General features: G+C 37.4%; 1 protein-coding gene across 4 annotated transcripts in view; it reads left to right on the forward strand.

The window, feature by feature from the left end:
* Positions 1–9,922, forward strand: part of CAP2 (cyclase associated actin cytoskeleton regulatory protein 2) — a 69,859-nt gene extending 59,937 nt beyond the window's left edge. For all 4 annotated transcript variants that reach the window (XM_027676144.1, XM_027676146.1, XM_027676148.1 and 1 more), the window contains 6 exons: positions 1,522–1,708; positions 2,569–2,744; positions 3,902–4,025; positions 4,250–4,332; positions 6,681–6,821; positions 8,380–9,922. In XM_027676144.1, coding sequence (XP_027531945.1) covers positions 1,522–1,708; positions 2,569–2,744; positions 3,902–4,025; positions 4,250–4,332; positions 6,681–6,821; positions 8,380–8,463 — 795 coding nt within the window. In that variant the 3' untranslated portion in view covers positions 8,464–9,922. The remainder of the gene's footprint in view (positions 1–1,521; positions 1,709–2,568; positions 2,745–3,901; positions 4,026–4,249; positions 4,333–6,680; positions 6,822–8,379) is intronic.
* Positions 9,923–11,798: the final 1,876 nt, after the last annotated feature.

The following is an 11,798-nucleotide window of genomic DNA, read 5'->3' on the forward strand; positions in this document are numbered from 1 at the left end:
GAGTTAAACGCTTCCATGCAAAAATGGAATGTCTCTAAAAGCAGTCCACATCAATTCCAGTATATCTTGACAATAAATTATAATCAATGCCAAAAGGAGATTCTTCTCATTTGTTTACATTTGATCAAAAAGATTCAATAGCGAAGAAGAGAGCTTATTCCCTTGGGAGATCTTGGATCCTTTTTTTTGTAAGTATATCTGAAGAGTAAATAAAAAAGGAGCATGTGGACCTCAGCCCTTTTTCCATTATCAGTTTGGGATTACAGGCCAGAACAAGTTTACAGTTTTCACTCTTGTGAGATGCATAAACCAGACAGATACTTTACTGTTTCAGTGGAAAGCAGGAGTAGTAGTATCATAAATTGTTAAAAATATCCTCTGAGGCCAGCTAAGCAATATCTATTTCTAGTATGGATTACCAGGGATGCACTTTTAATAACCTGTATCTCCTAACAAAGGTAGCCAGTTACAGAAGCTGTGACTTTGTAAGTCACTGTACTTTTCTCATTGTATCTTCCCACCTTATAAATATCTGCTGGTGTGATGTACAATGTCTGTTTAGCCAGCTAAATTCATCAAAACCAAGCTAATTTTCTCAATGGTTCTTTTAAAAGTCCCTTCTGTGCTGCAGAGAGCTGGGATCAGAGTGACACTCAGTGGCAAGACAGAAAAAGTGGTTCTTAGATTCTGTCTAACACCTATAATTAGGATGTTGGGATATTATCACAAAATTTTAGTCAGATCATTACTAGTATTTTCTGTCTTTTTAATCATATTCTATGTAGGTATTATACTTTTGATTATGCAAGCTGAAAGATTGCATTAGTTACTTTGCCAAGGCCCCCTTCACTCATAACTTGTGTGCTGTGATCTCCTGCAACTGAAAAAAATAGAAAAAAGAACTTGATAAATTGAACTAAAAGCTCAAATATTGAATTTCACAATCAAGAGACTTGAGTCACCATTATTTTACATTCTGTGGTATTCGTCTTTGCAGATGACTTGAACAGTCCAAAGAATAACATTTTACCTCTTGCATACAAGTCAGCGTGTTCCATATGTATAACTGACAGGTCATGACCCTCCCAGTTGCTTGTGTTAGATCAAAACATTTTCTGTACATTTCTGAATGCACAATGCACACCAAGATACGTGTAACTGAACTTGGTATCTGAAAAAAAAGAGACATTTTCTCTTTCATGTAAGTCAACACTGGAATAAATTATGGAATCTTTACTATTAAAGATTTTTAACATCAGTCTTGAGACAAATATTTCAGATGGAGTAGTTCTGTATTAAGGTAGCAGTGTGGACCATCAGTCTTTCCAGCGTTGCCAGCTCTGTTACAGGGAAGGATTCATAGGATTACATTCGATTATGGGGCTAGAAATACTTCTGAGCCTGTGGCTGCCTAGAGCCACCCGAACTCACAGCATCCAAGGATGCCAATAAAAAAAACTTATCATGATACAGTGTTCCTTGAACCTCAGTATGTAAATAATTTCCATCTATCTCACACAGGGCCCTGTCGCATCATCCATATCTATGCGATCTGTTCTAACAAGCGGGTCGTGCCTTTCCCCGCCGCCGCCGCCACCGCCCCCGGGACCGCCCCCCATCTTTGATACAGAAACCGCAAAGGATGAAAGAACTGCGGCTCGCTCAGCCCTGTTTGCACAGCTTAACCAGGGAGAGGCAATCACCAAAGGTCAGGAGAAAAGAAACTGAATTGTGACCCATGAGTCAAACTACATCAAGAGCTATTATATGTATTAACCTAACTCTCACTGCATTTTTAAGTCACACTCAAGCAACTCAGATCTTTCTGAGGCTTGCAGTGGTCTGATGGAGAAGACTGCACACTAAAACCTCTTTTAGAAGCAACAGCATCCAAATAAGTTCGGCACACCTGAAATTCACACAATTTATTTAGAGGTATCCTTTTTTATTTTAAGGCAGCCAAGCTGTATATCTTCAATCCCCAGTAGCTGTTAACGTCTAAGATGCAATTGGAATAAAGATTTATCCCTTTTTCTGATTCACATTGAGTGTACCAACCTGTGTCAAAATGCGTTATGTGTAAGGTAGAAAGGTACGGCTCACAGATCAGTGTGGAGTGCAACAGTAAAGCTTCTTATATTAATACTGGACAGCTGTAATTAAAGTGAATGCCTATTAGTTTAAATACATACGATACATATACAGGGATAGGTCAAATACTGTCATAAATTAGAAAAAGATACTTCATTTTGTGGATGGAAAAACATGACAGAACAAGCTCTTAGGGCTTGCTACAGACAGAGCGGGACTAGAAGATGTTGTGGGATTCCCTGTTGTAAGATACTAAGATAGTCCATCCACAGTAGGTTTTATATGAACCGCTAAAAGTGTGTTGGCAGTTACACTTTAGGTCATTACCCAGGTACACCTTGAGAAAATAAAGCATGTAAATTCACAGAATCATTTAACACAATTACAAATAAACCTTTCATGCTTAAATATGAATGCTCTTAGGACTGGAAAATAGACTCTCTTTCACAAGCACCCTTTTTTTTTGTTTTTCTTTAGGGCTTCGACATGTCTCTGATGACCAGAAGACTCACAAGAACCCCAGCCTACGTGCCCAAGGTCCATCTGTTCGTTCTCCAACAAAAAGCCATACTCCAAGTCCCACCTCTCCCAAAAATTCCCCACAGCAGAGCCACGCCCCTGTCTTGGAGCTAGAGGGAAAGAAGTGGAGAGTGGTGAGTTCAGTCACACCTCTGAATTGCACCCTGGCACACTGCAAACCATGTTGAGCTTCTCTGCTTTGCTACAGATTAACTTCTACTATTCTGTAGCATCTTTAATTAATTCATTTTTCTCTGAGAATCACTTATTATTTCATCGCACTGGAGAATGTAAGAAACAGTATATAAATTCCTTGCAAAATCAGGGAATGCCCCAGAAACAAGTCCAGTAGAGAACTCCAATTAAAATCCCTTCTTGCAGGCCATTTTTGCAAGCAGGGGAGTGTTACTACAGACCACTTTTTCCAGATACCTTATCTGATGGAATTACATATTTATTTTTCATTGCCCTTTCCATGCAAGCATGTTTCCCGTGCTTAAAAGTAGAGAGGTGTTTTCCTTTTGCTCAATCTATAGATGGAAAACAGAGATTTGCTTAAAGTTTGGGTGTTAATTTATGTAGGCATATACCAAATAATCTATGAATGAAAATTGATGTGGCTGTGTTGTTTAACAGAGGGAGGAAAGAATATGCAGTTTAGTCATACAGAAGGTTACATAGACAGTCATTACTGTGGAGTTGAGTTTGCATAAGGTGAAGTCACCATTTGCCTGTGTCATGTTGCCTTACTCTTCTAATGCCTGGAACTTTCCTTGTGGATCCCTAGTCTTTCCTGGACATCCATGGAGTGAAATTGTCCTTTCATATTCCATAATGAAAGGAAATTTCTTTACCTATTACTCCTTTATTGTATTTGGTAATGCCTGTACTTGTTCATAATATGCTGTATTGAACACTATATAACATTTGGGGAAGAAAAACTTGCTCTGTTCTTCAAGGTGACAGTCTAAATCAGATGGGAACCAAACAACAGTTTTGTGAGTGCCTTTTAAATTGTTGTGAGCACAATGTCTTCACTACAAAATTAATGGTTTTTGTCATGATCTGTGCTAAGTTCTCCATTTCTGCAGCTCTAAAATATACATGTGTCATCTAAGGGTGAATTAGGTGAATTATCTGATCACCAAACAGATTAGGATTTTAAGCCACAGGAAGGATATTGCTCTGTTGTATCTGAAGATGCAATGACTCGAGGATAAGTTGTACTCAACTCTGTCTGACTGTTAGCTAGTTAAAAACAACCAATTAAATAAACTTTCTTTTGAAATAGGAATATCAAGAGGATAAGAATGACCTGGTCATTAACAACACTGAACTCAAGCAAGTGGCCTACATTTTCAAGTGTAACAAATCTACACTTCAGATAAAAGGAAAAATCAACTCAATTACTATTGGTGAGTGGATAGCTCAGCTGGGCTTTAAATGCCAATCTTGAAAATAATGACTTATGTGATTAATAATGCATCTGAATCATTCAATTCATTTTAATGGATTGATTACATGAGTAAAGTCACTGAGCTATGCAGTGCCAGACTGGGAATTTTCATACTTAATGTAGCAGGTGTGCATGTATTTGCTTTTGTCTTGCCTTTCTTATTTATGATTGCTTTTATTTTAGACAACTGTAAAAAGTTTGGCCTTGTGTTTGACAATGTTGTGGGAATCGTGGAAGTGATCAACTCCAGGGATATTCAGATTCAGGTAAATATCTATTTGCAAGACAAAGATAGGCAGAGAACAAGAGGGAAAAAAACCATGTAGCTACAAGAGATTTTAAAAACTCACAGAGCACAACAAAAATAAGAAATAGATGCATCCAAATGTATCTTTAAATGCACTAAATTCTGCTGACGTATTTAGAAAATGCCTATGAAAACTATCAACTGTCACTGAACAAACACCCCATAGCCCGGTGCCTTCTGGTTGCGGTGAAGCTGAGAGATCTATACACTGTAAGAATTGTTACTTTTGTCCCTAATCTGCTTGCTTTCATGCTAAATAGCTCCTAGCACTTGAAAGTTCAGTGGTGCTTAGAGATCAAATTCTGGCTGTTAGCTAATTGATTTCTAAGCACAGAAGATTTTTTTCTTTTCTTATCCTCTCAATGGAAGTGTTCAAATAGATTGTCAAGAGACAACTAAATGATACAAAGTGAAAGTAGGTGACGGGATTTTGAAAAATCTCCGCAGCCAGCAACGTGACACATTATATGCACTTACTTGCCTGCAGAAAGATTCATCAGAGATCATCTTCCTTGTGGCTCTCATGAAAAGAAAATAGATGTACTTTGAATCTATACATTGCCCTCTCTACGGGGGACACTTGTCCGGTTTAAAATACAGTCAGTCTGCCTGACATTTACAGCACTTCATTCATCCCATTCCAAAGAGGTCCAACTACCAGCTCTAATACTGGGTTGTGTCGGACACGCATGACCTAGTCTCAGGAAGGGACCTCAGGATGTATTACTTTAAGTGAAAAAGAAATTAAATGTTAATTAATTATTTGTCTTTTGAGTAAAAGGCTGTGCCTGCTGTATAACATTAAATATAGGCAGTCCCACCCCATGCTTCAGAATTCGACTATTTTTATCATTACCTCTAAAACTATTTATGAAAGCTGAAAAATTCATATGTCATGAATAGCAAAACCACAGCTTGTTAATACTCAAATAAAGAGGAAATATCTTTCCTAAGAATCAAAATTCTTAGAATCAAAATTGATCATGCTCTATGAATATTGCATAAGGTTTCTATGCATGCAGTGGAGCAGAAGTGGGGATCCACTTAAGAAGGCACAGTCTGGTTATATGCTGTATGCTGCTTGAATCAGGCAGCTTCCGCAGGGTTTGTGTATGGCAAGTGCTAAGCACCTCCATTTTCTCAGTACTTTGAAGACCTGATCTTATAATTTCCAAACACATGATACGTTAATGCAACAAATTTCGGTATATTCATCCTACAGATTTGGCTATAAATAGTTGCTTCAGTGCCGTACTGCTTGGCACTCTTTTATCTCAGTGGTATTTTCTTTCTTGCCAGATGTTTGCAAAATTTATTAAACACACCTTCCTTTTGTCTTCCATTGCATAAGAACCCATTTAAGAAAAGAAAGTTTAAGATGCATTGATCCATTACATAGATCAGACTTCAGTATCAGGGTGGGATGCAAGAAGACAGACCACTTGTTCTTTGTTTACTGTCACAGTTAAGGAACTGAAGCTGAAAAGATATTCTTAACCTGAATGATGGGATACACTGTGATTAACAAGTACATATCTGTCACATGCTGTTACTGTTTTATGGCTCAGAATAATCTTTGCTGTTTTCATGCATTGTCCAGAGTACATTGCTGTCCTTGCTAGAGAGGGCAGGAGAAGGAGGAATTTTTATTGACAACCAGTGAGTCAGCCTGTTAGCCATGAAGAAATCTTTTAATCTGTAGAATTGTAAACAAGAGATTTCCCTTTCTCCCATCAAGTAAATCTTGTGCTTGCTTTTAAAGTGACATAAGAAATATCTTTGGAGATTGAATTAAATTGATCTTAGTGCTTTTTTAGAACTGTAGCTTGCTTGAAGGGGATAAAAACCCTTTCCTATCGTATGCTGGAAAAGCTTTCAAGTCTTCAGAACATATTACAAATCCCTTGTTAAGTACTACTGTATGCTGGGGTCTTTCATTTGCCCTTACTGGGTTGGAGTTTACATGTTTGATTTCTTAGCCAGTTCTCACTGATGGACAAGGGGAACACTGCCTAAATATCAGTACAAAAGTGTCACTGAAATTAGAGAGAATCAGGGAAACACTTTCATCAAACTGTATATTAAAAGCTTGCTGTATATTACAAGTTCGCTGTCGTGTATAGTTCTTCCTTACCACCACCAAGAATTTTCAGTGTCTAACAAGTCAAATATAAGCATCACACAGGCAACTGACACATAGATCAGATATTGGTGGCCAAAATTACACCTGGCAGGCAATGAGGATTTTATTAACAGTATCTCTGTGTGCACTTTAAGATTTGATGCTAAGTAGATTTTATTTTGCAGGTGATGGGGAAAGTGCCAACCATTTCTATTAACAAAACAGAAGGCTGCCACATCTACCTCAGTGAGGAATCATTAGATTGTGAGATTGTGAGTGCCAAGTCATCTGAGATGAACATTCTCATCCCCCAAGATGGTGATTATGTGAGTGAGATATTTTTAAAGCTTTCCTCCCCATTCCATAATAGTCTTGGTAGCTAATAGCACTTAAGCTGCTAGGAAAGAAACTGACATACCACACATATTATGTCACCAAAAAATGATCCAAAATAATTGAGTTTTTTATGTACCTGTATCTCAGGAGGAAGAACTCTTTATTTTCTGGGGCACAAAGTAATTTCGAAGATCAGACATGATGTTCTGTTTTTCCATTCTGATAGATAGTGGCTTCATCTCCTGTCCATTTGATCTTCTTTTTTGATATCTAAACATAATCTCTCAAAAGAAATTCACTTCACTGAAGAGCACTTAAGTCTGAAGACGATGACACTAAAACTAAGATAAATAAAATACTACTACAGATGAAATAATACAGTATATTATATATGGCTTTTCTAAAGCTATTGTTGCATGGGTTGGAGCTGTAATACTTTCTACTGTTTTCAACATATGTCCTTAAAAGCCATTCAAACAGGTGCATTTTCCCAGTTCCTTTCCTGTTCTAGTAAGATTTCCATACTATCCCCAGTGGCATTTCCAGTAGTCACTTTACACACAAGCTCTGTCACTTCACACACAAGCAAGGGATCATGCAGACAAAGCATGCTTATAATAATTTCATAGTTTCCTCAACAGACCAGTGTTGAAATTGCAGTGCATAGAACTTAAACTTCTTGTTAGTCTTTTGGGCTGGAATTCTGTTTGATAGAGCAGGTTAAGCTTTATAAAATAAAATGTGTAATGAGAATTCTCGTGCTCCACATTTCCAAAAGTGACTGCTGGATGCCCAGCTTCAGATAACTAAAAAGGGAACAATTTTCAGTGGGCACATATTCACCTATTTCTTTTTTTTAAAAAAGTCGTTTTGGTCAGTCTCGCCTCAAAATCACCGTAGCATCTGAAATTACTGGCTAGCAAAACATTTCTTTGAGATTTGAACAAAAAACCCCTTCTCTTCACATAATTTTTTGTTTACTGGGTACAAAGAAATAGCCAATGACATCTCCCATCATTTCACTGAATTCATAGAATGGAAGGAGACTTTATTTGATGTTCTGCTTCATTTTATGTGCCCCACAAAGGGTGCTGAGTCTTTTGAAGTGCATCATTCTTAAAATGAGAGGGTTTTTTTTTATTTTATTCTTCCATGTTATAGCATTGCTTTTGTCCTTAGAATTAGACTTCTGGCTAAATCTCCACATATAAATCCTTTCTACTGTCTTCCAACCCAGACACTGATGGAATCTAAAGTCATTTCTGACATGAGGCTTATTTACTTAGTTGATGCAGATAATGGTGTGAGAGGGATTATTGCAAAGTAAGTACCATACCAAGGCTATTTGAAACTGGGTAGCAATCGGGCTTTTTCCTGTGTGGCATTGTAAAATAGCTTCCTAGGGTAATGAAGAAGGCTTTTCTGTAATCCTGGCATGTCTGAGCTATCAATGCTTTCTCAGTCATGTAGCACTAATAGTATTCCACCAGTTTTCATGAGGTATCCACTGTTTATTTAATCATCATTGTTGCTTTTGTTTCCTACCAGAAAGAATTTCCGGTTCCTGAACAGTTCAAGACAGCATGGGATGGATCTAAGTTGGTCACTGAACCTGCAGAGATTGTGGGTTAATTTCCTAGCACCATACAGCACTTGCTGACCGCAACCAGACTGCAGCCAGCACGTACAAAGCAGTAACGTAAAGAACTAGAAGTAGCAGGAGTTCACACTGCTGTGATAGGCCTTCAAGCATTATCTCTGCATGCTAGAAACAATAACACATCTGGCACCCTTCTGTTAAGCATCCCGGTGCTTTTCACATTTCCACACAATTTGCCTTCACGTACAGTTTTAATTCTAAATGTGAATGTAATACATTAAAACCCCCCACCCCTCAGTCACATCATTGGTTTGAGATACTGTATACACAAAACCAAAATACTGCATGATACACTTTTTTTTATCATCTTGCTTCAGTGCATTCCTTTTTGTGTTTCTGCTAATCAAAAAACAGCATTAAGACTTTAAGATGTTTATTTTTACCTATTAAGCAATTCCTGTATGATGAAGTAAAAATTACCCCGAGAAAGTATGCAGTTCCTCATAGTTCTGTGGCAATCATAATGGGTTTTGTCTTAAATGAGCAAAAAAGGACAACTTTCAGCACAGCCATACATCTTGCTAACTGAAAATTAAAAAACCCCTGATATTTTAATCAAACACTTTTCTAATATGTGTATTTAGAAGATCTCACAGTTTTCTGTGAGGAAAGATTTTATTATGATTCACAGACTTGCATCATCTAAGCTAAGACCTTGCAGCAAATTATTTGAAGGTATTTTGTTCCTTGGCTTGAAGGTATTTTTCTCCTTGGATTTCTTTTTTCCTTTTTTTTTTTTTTTGGTGACACAGTCTCTCACTTTTTAAAATTTCATTGTATCTTGCATCCTATACAGAAAACTGAGGGAGGCATATACATCTGATATCAGCTAGTTTTCCTTACTAATAAATTTCCTTTCTATTGTAGCTCGAATTCATTGAAAATATCTTCCTTTTTTTCCCCCCGTATTTTTAGGACTTACTCAATTTCAAATACGTCCACAAAGCAAAGCCATAGATTATGCCATATTAATTCTGAGCCCAAATAAAAGGGCAATTTCCTGTTTAGACCTTTGACTGTACTTTATAGTCCCTACTGTACATGCTTTTTTAACGAAGGTGGAATGTTGTATACATTTGTACTATTTCAGGACATAGTACAAATAAAATTTTAAAAATTTAAAATGTTGGCTTATGTTTTTGATCACTTGTAATACTTTGTATCAGTGAAATCACAGTGAGATGTTGGCAGAGCTACTTACAAGCTAAATTTTGTGCCTAATTTACTTTGAAAGTACATTAACTCTTGAGGGTTTTTAAGTATATCTTTGATTGTAAACCCTATACAATACAACCAGTAGTGCTCATTCCATACAGTTTTGCTATCTGATGTTTAATCTATGTGTATAATGTGTTTGCTTTAATATATACCATTTTTCAACAGTAAACTTCTTATGAAATAAAAAGGAAAATGTACTTGTTTAAAAACAAAGTTGTTCAGAGCTTGCTCCATTGCAGTGTTTTTCCTATATGCTTTCTCTTCCCTAAACACTGTTTTTTTAAAAAGCTTGAGTGAAAAAAGTAACTTCTACTCCCATTTTAATAAACATTGTCACTTTTGCTGACATAATCCACCTGTATGCCAGCAGATAAACCTCAAGTGTCATGCACATAACTTTGATTTCAGCCAGAAAATTGAGCTTTTCATGATTCTCACTTCTAGGTACACCTGTATCTTCCAGCAATTATGTCTAGGGAGATGATCATGATCTGGTGCAAGTTGATAAGGTTTGCCTTCTATTTTTAGCTTTCCCCATTGTTTCTCTATATGCCTTTGGATGTGTCCCTCCTGTGTTACCAAAGCACAAGCTGTCCACTCCATGTGTCTCTTGAATGCACCTCATCTCTGAAAAATGGTCGTCGCATACTTGTCATGATAAAAGGATTGCTGAAGGATTGTTTAATCCTTAAATCATAATTTTTTTCACAAAGCAACCTTATTCTGGAACATTCTGCCCTGAAATACTGACTCCTTCTTTCAGACAGCATCAAGTAGGGAACAAGTCATTATGCAGCAACAGGACACCACTTAATGCTCTGGAGGTAAGAACAAACCAAGGATTGAATGCTTGATGATAAAAAGAAAGCGGCGAAACAGCCCTGAATCATTACACAGGAAAATTCCTATATTTCCTCCAAGGGATCTAACTCCATCAAAAACAAATTCTGTGAAGGCTGATCTGATTCTTCTTTAAAACATTTGAAGGCAAACTCCCCCATGTCTGGACCTTCTCCCTAACACTCATGTTCCTACAACTTGCAAGACCCAAGTACATTGCTTTGACTGGTTTCTTAACAGGAAGAGAATCTGTGCAGTAGCAGCGTGTGCCTGACAGTCTGAGCACACCTGAGAACCTTGTCAGAGGGCAGAAGTTTAAAAGAAAAGGAAGAAGGCCTTGCTCGGACAGACCCAAGGTAATTGCTTCAGCTGGAGAAAAGGCTAATAAGTCAATGTGTTATTGGACACCAGAAAAATAGGAGAGAAACTTTTAAAATACGTAAATAGCTTTTATCCAGCATCCTTAGTCAACCACATAACAACAGAAAATATCTATAACCACTTTTTGTCACTTCTGGTCATCATAAAAAATACCTGTAATACATTTCCAATAGGTTGGACTTTTCTTCCCCTGCAAACTGTCATTAAATTCAAAATTTAATGACACAGTCTTAAGCTGCACCAGGGGAGGTTTAGGATAGATATTAGGAAGAAGTTCTTCACAGAAAGAGTGATTGGGCATTGGAATGGGCTGCCCAAGGAGGTGGTGGAGTCACCAACCCTGGAGGTGTTTAAGGAAAGACTGGACATGGCACTTAGTGCCACAGTTTAGTTTACAAGGTGGTGTTAGGTCATAGGTTGGACTCGTTGATTTCGGAGCTCTTTTCCAACCTAAATTGATTCTGTGATTACAAAGGAGTGCTAAATGGACAAAATTCTGATTCTACCTTACATGAATTTGTGTACAGTTAAAGGTTAAAAACTCATTTTGTGAAAGATCAAGTTTATTTTGAGATAGAAATACTCAACAAGCTGCAGAATTATGAGTTGATGGATCATCCCAACCATGACCAGTTGCATCCACCAAGTCTTCAGCAATAAGTTTGATCTGTGTTTGATGGTTGACTCCAGCAAGGAATGAACTTCTAAATGCTGAACATCCCTAAGTTCCCACTGATCGTTTCTTTTTATTGCATGTTATCACACCAAATATGCCCCTTGATTTCAGCTCCACACTGCACTAAAATTGTGGTCATGCCCTAAATCAGTGCAACTGTCAAAACAGAAAACAGTGCATTTGGTTCATATA

This window comes from Neopelma chrysocephalum, unplaced genomic scaffold, assembly GCF_003984885.1.
Source record: "Neopelma chrysocephalum unplaced genomic scaffold, ASM398488v2 Primary Assembly neopelma1_26b, whole genome shotgun sequence".
Classification (NCBI taxonomy): Eukaryota; Metazoa; Chordata; class Aves; order Passeriformes; family Pipridae; genus Neopelma; species Neopelma chrysocephalum.